This window comes from Schistocerca nitens, chromosome 1 (genome assembly GCF_023898315.1).
Source record: "Schistocerca nitens isolate TAMUIC-IGC-003100 chromosome 1, iqSchNite1.1, whole genome shotgun sequence".
In the NCBI taxonomy this organism is placed as follows: domain Eukaryota; kingdom Metazoa; phylum Arthropoda; class Insecta; order Orthoptera; family Acrididae; genus Schistocerca; species Schistocerca nitens.
In genome coordinates, this window is record NC_064614.1 from 86,198,808 (window position 1) to 86,212,629 (window position 13,822).

Sequence of the window (13,822 nt, forward strand, 5' to 3'; positions counted from 1 at the left end):
GACATGAACGTAAGAGGGCAGCTGAAATTGCAACGAGTGAATCAAAGAACAATTATATTCATGTTTTTTCTTGTCACAAAGTCGATAGCCGATCGTGCAATCGTCGATATTGCACGTGACGTCGAAATGATGTCACGTTTGCGGAAACTGTTGTGAAACGAGCTTTACCCAGATCCAGTCTCCAATGAGAAGCGCTAGTCACAGGCACTCTCGCAGTCAATATACAATTTTGACGGCACATTTTATACAGTCAGTAAGTGGAGGAATACGTTTGTGTGAACACTATATTCTTTAAGGTGAATAAAACGTATTCGTCTGGGACATCCTCAAGAAAGTCTGGTTTTCCTCAGTTAAAGTGGTTTGATTTCTATATCCCGCTTCCCACCAAAGTTTTTGTGAGGAGTTGTCCGTAGTTGCATGGTGTCAGCCGGAACTGGTAAACTCCGTCCCATTTATTCCGAACTGGGATCCCCCATTCGCCCCACTATCAGCTAGTCTAATAATTGGCTGAATAGAACCGGGGCTGTACAATGGGCCGTATGTGGGGAAGTCCACTCCACTCCCTCGGGTTGAGAGCGAAAAGATACAAAAAAAAAAAAAAGAATTAAAAGCGTAATTAACCCCGTTTTAATAAGCAGAAATTTTGAATCATTTTTCTGAATACAGAATTTACACAAATACACACAAAGTATGGACAGAGCATCGAGTGACATTACACTGAGTGCACTATCCGAAAATTATCTCGAGCAATTAAACAGAGAACCGACTCGTCGAAATAACATCTTGGACCTACTGAGAACAAACAGACTCGAACTTTTCGACTCTGTAAGCGCAGAACAGGGAATCAGTGATCGTAAGGCCGTTGCAGCATCCCTGAATATGGAATTAAATAGGAATATAAAAAAGGGAGGAAGTTTATCTGTTTAGCAAGAGTAATATGAGGCAGATATCAGACTGCCTAACAGATCAAAACGAAAATTTCTGTTCCGACACTGACAATGTTGAGTGTTTATGGAAAAAGTTCAAGGCAATTGTAAAATGCGTTTTAGACAGGTACGTGCCGAGTAAAACTGTGACGGACGGGAAAAACCCACCGTGGTTCAATAACAAAGTTAGGAAACTACTGCGAAAGCAAAGAGAGCTTCACTGCAAATTTAAACGCAGCCAAAACCTCTCAGACAAACAAAGCTAAACGATGTCTAAGTTAGCGTAAGGAGGGCTATGCGTGAAGCGTTCAGTGAATTCGAAAGTAAAATTCTATGTACCGACTTGACAGAAAATCCTAGGAAGTTCTGGTCTTACGTTAAATCAGTAAGTGGCTCGAAACAGCATATCCAGACACTCCAGAATGATGATGGCATTGAAACAGAGGATGACACGCGTAAAGCTGAAATACTAAACACCTTTTTCCAAAGCTGTTTTACAGAGGAAGACCGCACTGCAGTTCCTTCTCTAAGTCCTCACACGAACGGAAAAATGGCTGACATCGAAATAGGAATAGAAAAACAACTGAAATCACTCAACAGAGGAAAGTCCACTGGACCTGACGGGATACCAATTCGATTCTACACAGAGTACGCGAAAGAACTTGCCCTCCTTCTGACAGCCGTGTACCGCAAGTCTCTAGAGGAACAGAAGGTTCCAAATGATTGGAAAAGAGCACAGGTAGTTCCAGTTTTCAAGAAGGGTCGTCGATCAGATGCGCAAAACTATAGGCCTATAGCTCTGACATCGATCTATTGTAGAATTTTAGAACTTTTTTTTTTGCTCGCGTATCGTGTCATTTCTGGAAACCCAGAATCTACTCTGTAGGAACCAACATGGATTCCCGAAACAGCGATCGTGTGAGACCTAACTCGCTTTATTCGTTCATGTACCGAGAAAATATTAGATACAGGCTCCCAGGTAGATGCCATTTTCCTTGACTTCGGAAGGCATTCGATACAGTTCCGCACTTTCGCTTGATAAACAAAGTAAGAGCCTACGGAATATCAGACCAGCTGTGTGGCTGGATTGGAGAGTTATTAGCAAACAGAACACAGCATGTTGTTCTCAATGGAGAGATGTCTACAGACGTTAAAGTAACCTCTGTCGTGCCTCAGGGGAGTGTTATGGGACCATTGCTTTTCACAATATATATAAATGACCTAGTAGATAGTGTCGGAAAGTTCCATGCGACTTTTCGCGGATGATGTTGTAGTATACAGAGAAGTTGCAGCATTAGAAAATTGCAGCGAAATGCAGGAAGATTTGGAGCGGATAGGCACTTGGTGCAGGGAGTGGCAACTGACCCTTAACATAGACAAATGTAATGTATTGCGAATACATAGAAAGAAGGATCCTTTATTGTATGATTATATGATAGCGGAACAAACACTGGTAGCAGTTACTTCTATAAAATATCTGGAAGTATCCGTACAGAACGATTTGAAGTGGAATGATCATATAAAATTAATTGTTGGTAAGGCGGGTGCCAGGTTGGTTGGTTCAAATGGCTCTGAGCACTATGGGACTCAACTGCTGAGGTCATAAGTCCCCTAGAACTTAGAACTACTTAAACCTAACTAACCTAAGGACATCACACACATCCATGCCCGAGGCAGGATTCGAACCTGCGACCGTAGCGGTCGCGCGGTTCCAGACTGTAGCGCCAGAACCGCTCGGCCACCAGCGGGGTGCCAGGTTGAGATTCATTGGGAGAGTCCTTAGAAAATGTAGTACATCAACAAAGGAGGTGGCCTACAAAACACTCGTTCGACCTATACTTGAGTATTGCTCATCAGTGTGGGATCTGTACCAAGTCGGGTTGACAGAGGAGATAGAGAAGATCCAAAGAAGAGCGGCGCGTTTCGTCACAGGGTTATTTGGTAAGCGTGATAGCGTTATGGAGATGTTTAGCAAACTCAAGTGGCAAACTATGCAAGAGAAGCGCTCTGCATCGCGGAGTAGATTGCTGTCCAGGTTTCGAGAGGGTGCGTTTCTGGATGAGGTATCGAATATATTGCTTCCCCTTCTTATACCTCCCGAGGAGATCACAATTGTAAAATTGGTGAGATTCGAGCGCGCACGGAAGCTTTCCGGCAGTCGTTCCTGCCGCGAACCATAAGCGACTGGAACAGGAAAGGGAGGTAATGACAGTGACACGTAAAGTGCCCTCCGCCACACGCCGTTGGGTGGCTTGCGGAGCATAAATGTAGATGTAGTTACTATATGTATACCTTATTATTTAGACAACGGACTTCTTTCTTCAGAAACAACCTAGGGTGTTCGACGGCATGAACACTAAGAAACCTATTGCACAGCTAGGAAGCGTTGGCATACCATTTCAGCTCTTTGTAAAGACATAAAATGGAAGTATTCAGACGTCTGGAGACTGTGTTTACTGCAGTAACAACAGAACAGCGCATACAATACCTTTCGCTTCGAAGGAATCAAATAGATGCTCGATCGGTGGACAGGAATCAGGTTGCAGATTGATGCCAATTGGTGGAACGTGTGGGAGGCTCAGCTAGAAGAGCGCTAGTGCAGGTGTGTGGGTCCGCGTTCTGGTCTCGCAGGCGTTTTTACGAGGTGCATTCAAGTCCTAAGGCCTCCGATTTTTTTTCTCCGGACTGGAAAGAAATAGAAACTTGCACATTGTTTTAAAATGAGGCCGCGTTCATTGTCAATACGTCCCAGAGATGGCAGCACCGTACGGCAGATGGAATTTTACCGCCAGTGGCGAGGATGAGAACTGTTTTAAATACTTAAAATGGCGACTTTTCCTTACTTGAACAGCATGCAATCATTCGTTTTCTGAATTTGCGTGGTGTGAAACCAATTGAAATTCATCGACAGTTGAAGGAGACATGTGGTGATGGAGTTATGGATGTGTCGAAAGTGCGTTCGTGGGTGCGACAGTTTAATGAAGGCAGAACATCGTGTGACAACAAACCGAGACAACCTCGGGCTCGCACAAGCCAGTCTGACGACACGATCGGGAAAGTGGAGAGAATTATTTTGGGGGATCGCCGAATGACTGTTGAACAGATCGCCTCCAGAGTTGGCATTTCTGTGGGTTCTGTGCACACAATCCTGCAGGACGACCTGAAAATGCGAAAAGTGTCATCCAGGTGGGTGCCACGAATGCTGACGGACGACCGCACGGCTGCCGGTGTGGCACGTTGCCAAACAATGTTGACGCGCAACGACAGCACGAATGGGACTTTCTTTTCGTCGCTTGTGACAATGGATGAGACGTGGATGCCATTTTTCAATCCAGAAACAAAGCGCCAGTCAGCTCAATGGAAGCACACAGATTCACCGCCACCAAAAAAATTTCGGGTAACCGACAGTGCTGAAAAAATGATGGTGTCCATGTTCTGGGACAGCGACGGCGTAATCCTTACCCATTGCGTTCCAAAGGGCACTACGGTAACAGGTGCATCCTACGAAAATGTTTTGAAGAACAAATTCCTTCCTGCACTGCAACAAAAACGTCCGGGAAGGGCTGCGCGTGTGCTGTTTCACCGAGACAACGCACCCGCACATCGAGCTAAAGTTACGCAACAGTTTCTTCGTGGTAACAACTTTGAAGTGATTCCTCATGCTCCCTACTCACCTGGCCTGGCTCCTAGTGACTTTTGGCTTTTTCCAACAATGAAAGACACTCTCCGTGTCCGCACATTCACCAGCCGTGCTGCTATTGCCTCAGCGATTTTCCAGTGGTCAAAACAGACTCCCAAAGAAGCCTTCGCCCCTGCCATGGAATCATGGCAGCGGCGTTGTGAAAAGTGTGTACGTCTGCAGGGCGATTACGTCGAGAAGTAACACCAGTTTCATCGATTTCGGGTGAGTAGTTAATTAGAAAAAAAATCGGAGGCCTCAGAACTTGAATGCACCTCGTAACTCGCCACACAGTGATTACTCGAGGATGAATGGAAGAGCTTCTTTTCCAGTGAGGTGTAGCGAGGCGCCGGTGCCGTGTTGCAGGCTGCGGCTGGTGGACGGCGGCAACCTGGGCATCATGGACGTGCGTCAGAGCGACGACGGACGCTACCAGTGCGTCGCCAGGAACTCGGCCGGCGTCCGCGAGTCCGCCATAGCACAGCTCCGGGTGCACGGTAAGCTCTCTACTCACCTCTCCTGCTCTCCTCTGCTTTTTCCCGGATATCGTTGAAGGCAGCGGTGTCCAACTGGGGCTAATTACCCCCTGAGGGGTAAAATTAAAATTTTTTGTGGGGGTAAAAATAAAAGAGTTCCATTGTGTTTCTGTCTCAAAACTGACTGATTACATAAGTTACCAATTACTAACGCGAATTCTTTACAGACGAATGGAAAAACTGGTAGAAGCGGACCTCGGGGAAGATCAGTTTGGATTCCGTAGAAATGTTGGAACACGTGAGGCAACACTGACCCTACGACTTATCTTAGAAGAAAGATTAAGGAAAGGCAAACCTACGTTTCTAGCATTTGTAGATGGGAGCGAAAGGCTATTTACAATTTGAACAGGAACCAGATGGCAGTTGTAGGAGTCGAGGGGCATGAAATGGAAGCAGTGGTTGGGAAAGGAGTGAGACAGGGTTGTAGCCTCTCCCCGATGTTATTCAATCTGTATATTGAGCAAGTAGTAAAGGAAACAAAAGAAAAACTCGGAGTAGGTATTAAAATTCATGGAGAAAAAGTAAAAACTTTGAGGTTCGCCGATGACATTGTAATTCTGTCAGAGACAGCAAAGGACTTGGAAGAGCTGTTGAATGGAATGGACAGTGTCTTGAAAGGAGGATATAAGATGAACATCAACAAAAGCAAAACGAGGATAATGGAATGTAGTCAAATTAAATCGGGTGATGCTGAGGGAATTAGATTAGGAAATGAGGCACTTAAAGTAGTAAAGGAGTTTTGCTATTTAGGGAGTAAAATAACTGATGATGGTCGAAGTAGAGAGGATATAAAATGTAGACTGGCAATGGCAAGGAAATCGTTTCTGAAGAAGAAAAATTTGTTAACATCGAGTATAGATTTAAGTGTCAGGAAGTCGTTTTTGAAAGTATTTGTATGGAGTGTAGCCATGTATGGAAGTGAAACATGGACGATAAATAGTTCGGACAGGAGGAGAATAGAAGCTTTCGAAATGTGGTGCTACAGAAGAATGCTGAAGATTAGATGGTTAGATCACATAACTAATGAGGAGGTATTGAATAGAATTGGGGAGAAGAGGAGTTTGTGGCACAACTCGACAAGAAGAAGAAGGGACCGGTTGGTAGGACATGTTCTGAGGCATCAAGGGATCACAAATTTAGCATTGGAGGGCAGCGTGGAGGGTAAAAATCATAGAGGGAGACCAAGAGACGAATACACTAAGCAGATTCAGAAGGATGTAGGTTGCAGTAGGTACTGCGAGATGAAGAAGCTTGCACAGGATAGAGTAGCATGGAGAGCTGCATCAAACCAGTCTCAGGACTGAAGACCACGACAACAACAACAAGTTACCAATAATTAAAATAGCATTAAACTGTGACATTTCCTCGAAGATAGAAAGAATTCTAAAAAGATATCATATCAAAAGTATTTTTCGTCCGCCAGCCAAGCGCTTGTTGGCTCTCTTAAGGATGAGTTGGGTCTGAGGAAGTCCGGTGTGTACAAGATCCCTTGCCACTGTGGGAAGGCTTATATTGGTCACACAATCCGAACCATTCAGGACCGATGTGTTGAGCACCAGCGGCACATACGATTGCTTCAGCCTGAGAAATCTGTCTCACCGAGGGACATAGAATGCTGTATGACGAGACACGATTGGCTGCCCTTGCATCTCGCTATTGGGACTGTGCTTTAAAAGAATCCATAGAGATTCGTTTATCTGAATCTTATTAATAGCGACAAGGGTTACCTTTTAAGTAAGACTTGGAACCCGGTGTTATCAGACATTAAAAAACTACGTTCTGGCCGGCCGGAGTGGCCAAACGGTTCTAGGCGCTACAGTCTGAAACCGCGCGACCGCTACGGACGCAGGTTCGAATCCTGCCTCGGGCATGGATGTGTGTGATGTCCTTAGGTTAGTTAGGTTTAAGTACTTCTAAGTTCTAGGGGACTGATGACCTTTTGATAGCGATATCTCGATTTCGCCTGTTTCCACCACTGGCGGCGCGGTATGTTTACTTGCGCTAGAGGGCAGTTACGGCACCTTCTCGCGCACGCGTGTGGGCCTTCTGCGGCCTATGTAGGGGCGCTGAGAAGTCAGTTCCGGCAAGATCGTGCACCAGCACTCTCACCTGAAGTTGGCGGCCAGTTGGACCGCTGAAATATTGTGTCAAGATGACGTTGTGATCCGGCTGCACACTCGAGAAGAATATTATCAATTATTACGTCGGGAAAGCCTTCGTAATCACAAACTGTGACACATGTAATCTTACCCTTGTATACATCACTATTAAAATTATCTGTCTCTGCACAACTTCTGAAGTCTTCGTGAAGCGTAAGATATACATAAGAAAACCATTTTACTTATCTTCACTTTCTAATCGTGTTGTTGGCTGCAGTTATTGCTTCTAGGGGTACATTCTTGCAGCTGAAATTTTAATTTATAACGTTGTGCGTTCCTGATGACTAAATAACTGATGAAGGTTTGCCTGTATTATTCTTGAATTTTATTCTTTGTCACATTTTTCAATATCACATCGTCTTTACACTTTACACTTCTATCACACCGCATATTATACGTATTATTAGTGACACAGTCAAATGCACGTCTGATTCCATCAGAGGCATGGCCACTACTACTTACATTCCGCGGTACTCACAATATTCCAGAGAGTTAACAAAGCGAAAGAATTTACGTACTTTCTTTACAAAAGAAGAATCAGCGCCAAGTTATAACATTATTTTATAAATGAATCCAGAAATAAATTTAATAATTAGCGTTAGATTGTGCAAATAATAATATGAATTTTAAATATGCCAGATATTTCCTAATTGTAAATATTTCTAAAAGAAGAAGAATTTTAACCGTACATACAGAGTGTAACAAATTAATTTCTTTTTACACAATATAGCCTGAAATATAATACATCGTGTACAAAATCAAATGAAATTCTTTTAGTGAAACAGCTGAGATAAATTTAACCTATACAAGATTCGGAAATACTTCTATGGTATCGCCTATTTCTATAAAGAAAGGTGATGCTAGAAGAGGGTGACCCATTACACACAGGATAGTGGAACGTCGTCTTTCTCTCATAGTGCCCCACTTAGACATTCTCTGTACTTTGTACCATGCATCTATGGCGCTAAAATGTAGAGATATGCATCACATAAGTTCAAACATCTCATGAAAAGCTTTTGATGCTGCTGAGCAACACTCATACAGTAATTTTTCAACGAACACACCGCCATTTGACTGTATTGTTGTCTATTTAATTACAACCTAGGTTCGGCCTTTTATGCCATTTTCAAGTGACTGAGTTAATGTCATTAACATATGTCATGCAATACTTGTTAATGACATAAACTCAATCACTTGAAAATGGCATAAAAGGCCAAAACCTCGGTCGTAATTAAATAAACAACAATACAATCAAATGGCGGTGTGTTCATTTAACAATCATGAAAATGCCTTCTCCGAGTTACTGGTAGTTCCCGCAGTAGATCAGAAATTGCTTCGTTATTCACTTTGGAAGAGACACACGAAGTAATTGGCAGCGGAACACAGCAGTAACTAACCTGTAGTTCCTAGTCATTATTGTTATTATTATTATTATTATTAGTGGTGGTATTGGTCATACACAAAGCATTGGCAGCCTGAAGTATTCCAATTTCTGCCAGTTCAGAAATAAAGATCCCAGCAATCAAGTGGTTTACGAACATTAACTATAATACATACGTTTTAATTTGGTTGATATTAAGCGGGGTTTGCAAAAGTGCCGATAAAGCACGTGTCGCTAGGGAGAGGAATGGTGCAGAAGAAGCCTGTTTTGTAACAAGTGGCTATCCTTAATGTGAGTAGGAGCTGTAGGTAGTACTCGCGGTGCACTGAGAATTGCATCTTCATTCTACAAAAATGCTGTTAGAAACGACTCATTAATTCGTTATTTAATGAAACACTAATATCACTTATCTTTCGTCATTTTAAAAATAAAAGTTTTCAAAGAGAAAATTCTGTTCCATTCCTAAGGTTCAGTTTGGCGCTAATGCTAACGATCTCGTGGGAAGGGGGGGGGGGGGGGCGGGCTACTAGCTAGTATCTAATTGTACTGATGAGAGGTAATAGTCTAAGAAAGGCTGCGAACCACTGATTTAACGCAACTGGCCAGATGGTTTCTTTGAAAGGGCATGTACGGTTTCCGCCCCAATCTCACCTTGTGCTCTGTCGACTATACGTTAAAACCACGTCTCCTTCCTTCATCCACTCGTTCCTGTGCACTGTTGTTCCGCCCATCGCAGTATACTCCGGTCATTTTCTGTAAAAGTGCTCCTCCATAGCTCAGTAAAGTAATACTATTTAATAGCCGACTATCGATTATTTAGCAACAAAACCTTTGGCCGTAACCTATATTGATAGTGCATCATTTCAACAATTTTATACAGAAGATATGCTTATAACAACAACACTAAATTGCTAATCACCTGCTGATCCCACAAATGTGTTTTCAACTTCAAGTAAGAAGTCCACATTTCGAATGTTGCTACCACTTAAATTCAGCGCCCCATATTTTGCTACCGTGAATTTAGTGTCTATAACGACTAAAGACCCCATTAAGATGATAGGATTCATGGGACACTAGTCCGTTGGCTAATCCCAAAATTGTGTCAAGTGGAAGGAGAGGCGTTATGGTGCAATATCACAATACTGTTAAACGACCCTTTTGAATACTAATGCTAGGCAACAAAAGACATGTTTTACACAAACAACTGTAAACTAAATGCATCAGGTCAGTTGTTATTAATAAATTACAGACTGGTTATATACAAACTTTCGCTGCTTGGGAGGACCCCAATGGAAAATGAATGACAATGAAACTTTGTGGAAACATTTCTAAGGACATAAACTAAACTTCTACCAAACAGGCCATGAAGGCCCAACGGTACCGACCGGTCGCCGTGTCATCCTCAGACCATAGGCGTCACTGGTTGAAGATATGGATGGGCATGTGGTGAGCACACCGCTCTCCCGGCCGTATGTTAGTTTCCGAGACCGGAGCCTCTACTTCTCAATCAAGTAGCTCCTCAGTTTGCCGCACAAGGGCTGAGTGCACCCCACTTGCCAACAGCGCTCGGCAGACCGGATGGTCACCCATCCAAGTGCTAGCCCACCCCCACAGCGCTTAACTTCGGTGATCTGAAGCGAACGGATGTTACCACTGCGGCAAGACCTTTGGCATTTCTGAGAACATGCGGAAAAGAAATAAAGATTGAAGCATTGAAAGAAACACATTTTAATTTTCACATGAGAAGGTAAGATTTGTTAATTGCAAACCATGTTCACGTTACACGTTACAAACGTTGCTCAGTGTGACAACCTGGAATCGGACCAGGGATTCCATTTCACAATTCTTCGCAGCACTTTTCGAATGGTGCATCATGGAATATTCAACTGTCGTGACAACCTGCAACACTGTCTCCTCAGAAACTGACGGTCTCCCGCTCCTTTGTTCGTCGTGAATTTTGGTCCGACCAGCTGCATACTCTCTACACCACTTACGAACATTTTTGTCATCCATGCACGACTCACCATACACTTCCGTCAATTGGCGATGGATTTCAATTCGCGCAGTGCCCTTTGCGTTCAAAAACCGAATTACTGCGCACAATTCGCACTTGGAGTTAACATCCAACGGGAGCTCCATTCTCAACGGCTGCCAAGCCAAGACCGAGCGCCTCAGCGCGTCGAGCACATGTTTACACACAGCGCGTGAAGCGCTCTTCATAACAGTGTGACCAACTGCCACACAAACAGAGTTCTGTACTTATAAAAAAAAAAGGAGACCTTACTTTTGGGATTACCTTCGTATTTACGTACCAAACAAACAAAACTTTCACACAATTGTGACACCTCTTACGATTGCAAATACACTCCTGGAAATGGAAAAAAACACATTGACACCGGTGTGTCAGACCCACCATACTTGCTCCGGACACTGCGAGAGGGCTGTACAAGCAATGATCACACGCACGGCACAGCGGACACACCAGGAACCGCGGTGTTGGCCGTCGAATGGCGCTAGCTGCGCAGCATTTGTGCACCGCCGCCGTCAGTGTCAGCCAGTTTGCCGTGGCATACGGAGCTCCATCGCAGTCTTTAACACTGGTAGCATGCCGCGACAGCGTGGACGTGAACCGTATGTGCAGTTGACGGACTTTGAGCGAGGGCGTATAGTGGGCATGCGGGAGGCCGGGTGGACGTACCGCCGAATTGGTCAACACGTGGGGCGTGAGGTCTCCACAGTACATCGATGTTGTCGCCAGTGGTCGGCGGAAGGTGCACGTGCCCGTCGACCTGGGACCGGACCGCAGCGACGCACGGATGCACGCCAAGACCGTAGGATCCTACGCAGTGCCGTAGGGGACCGCACCGCCACTTCCCAGCAAATTAGGGACACTGTTGCTCCTGGGGTATCGGCGAGGACCATTCGCAACCGTCTCCATGAAGCTGGGCTACGGTCCCGCACACCGTTAGGCCGTCTTCCCCTCACGCCCCAACATCGTGCAGCCCGCCTCCAGTGGTGTCGCGACAGGCGTGAATGGAGGGACGAATGGAGACGTGTCGTCTTCAGCGATGAGAGTCGCTTCTGCCTTGGTGCCAATGATGGTCGTATGCGTGTTTGGCGCCGTGCAGGTGAGCGCCACAATCAGGACAGCATACGACCGAGGCACACAGGGCCAACACCCGGCATCATGGTGTGGGGAGCGATCTCCTACACTGGCCGTACACCACTGGTGATCGTCGAGGGGACACTGAATAGTGCACGGTACATCCAAACCGTCATCGAACCCATCGTTCTACCATTCCTACACCGGCAAGGGAACTTGCTGTTCCAACAGGACAATGCACGTCCGCATGTATCCCGTGCCACCCAACGTGCTCTAGAAGGTGTAAGTCAACTACCCTGGCCAGCAAGATCTCCGGATCTGTCCCCCATTGAGCATGTTTGGGACTGGATGAAGCGTCGTCTCACGCGGTCTGCACGTCCAGCACGAACGCTGGTCCAACTGAGGCGCCAGGTGGAAATGGCATGGCAAGCCGTTCCACAGGACTACATCCAGCATCTCTACGATCGTCTCCATGGAAGAATAGCAGCCTGCATTGCTGCGAAAGGTGGATATACACTGTACTTGTGCCGACATTGTGCATGCTCTGTTGCCTGTGTCTATGTGCCTGTGGTTCTGTCAGTGTGATCATGTGATGTATCTGACCCCAGGAATGTGTCAATAAAGTTTCCCCTTCCTGGGACAACGAATTCACGGTGTTCTTATTTCAATTTCCAGGAGTGTAATACAATGAACAGTCACTAAGATCAGGAAAATAAAGGCTTAAATATTGCATATTTTCGTAAATAGTAACAGCTGGATGAGGTAGTAAATTAAATATCTGTATCGCATACGTTACTTAGCTTGTCTCGAGCTGATACTTTACATTATACAGCAAAAAAATGTCCTTTGAGAACTACTCCTTGTTCGGAGCATTGCTTCGACATCTTGAACCTGTTTCATGAAATGTCTGGCGTTGTTGCTTCTCTTGGGAATTACTTTACAGTGCATTTTATGTCGAAATTTCCTGGCAGATTAAAACTGTGTGCCGGGCCGAGACTCGAACTCGCGAACTTTGCCTTTCGCGGGCGATTGCTCTACCGACTTAGCTACCCTAGCATGATTCACGAGACCTCATACAACCGTAATTCTGCCAGTACCTCGTCTTCTACCTTTCGACTCTCGGTCCGTCAGAAAGTTTCGTATCAGCGCACACTCCACCGCAGAGTGAAAATTTCAAATGGCTCTGAGCACTATAGGACTCAACTGCTGATGTCATAAGTCCCCTAGAACTTAGAACTACTTAAACCTAACTAACCTAAGGACATCACACACATCCTTGCCCGAGGCAGGATTCGAACCTGCGACCGTAGCAGTCACGCGGTTCCAGACTGTAGCGCCTAGAACCGCTCGGCCACTCCGGCCGGCCTGAAAATTTCATTCTGCATTTTATTTTATTTCTGTATGTTACTTTTTTTAAGAACTGAAGTGTTGTAGCGTTAGATTATGACGTTTGTTTTGTGTAGACTGGTAGCTTAGGGACACGTAAGTCTCGTAACTGGCGTCAAATTGAAAGACTTTCACTCGGTCATTGAACCACAAGTAATAATTATTATACACTACTGGCCATTAAAATCGCTACACCACGAAGATGACGTGCTACAGACGCGAAATTTAACCGACAGGAAGAAGATGCTGTAATATGCAAATGATTAGTTTTTCAGAGCATTCACACAAGGTTGGCGCCGGTGGCGACACCTACAACGTGCTAACATGAGGAAAGTTTCCAACCGATTTCTCATACACAAACAGCAGTTGACCGCCGTTGCCTGGTGAAACGTTGTTGTGATGCCTCGTGTAAGGAGCAGAAATGCATACCATCATGTTTCCGACTTTGATAAAGGTCGGATTGTAGCCCATCGCGATTGCGGTTTTTTCGTATCGCAACATTGCTACTCGCGTTGATCGAGATCCAATGACTGTTAGCAGAATAGGGATCCAACGTCCTCGTATCACTAGCAGTCGAGATGACAGGTATCTTGTCCGCATGGCTGTAACGGATCGTGCAGCCTCGTCTCGATCACTGAGTCAACAGATGGGG

The 13,822-nt window shown here is 45.0% G+C and overlaps 1 protein-coding gene across 1 annotated transcript in view; it reads left to right on the forward strand.

The window, feature by feature from the left end:
• The window catches only part of LOC126239043 (protein sax-3-like), a 112,160-nt gene that overhangs the window by 4,824 nt on the left and 93,514 nt on the right, over nucleotides 1-13,822 (forward strand). The window contains exon 2 of the mRNA XM_049947869.1: nucleotides 4,972-5,102. Coding sequence (XP_049803826.1) covers nucleotides 4,972-5,102 — 131 coding nt within the window. The remainder of the gene's footprint in view (nucleotides 1-4,971; nucleotides 5,103-13,822) is intronic.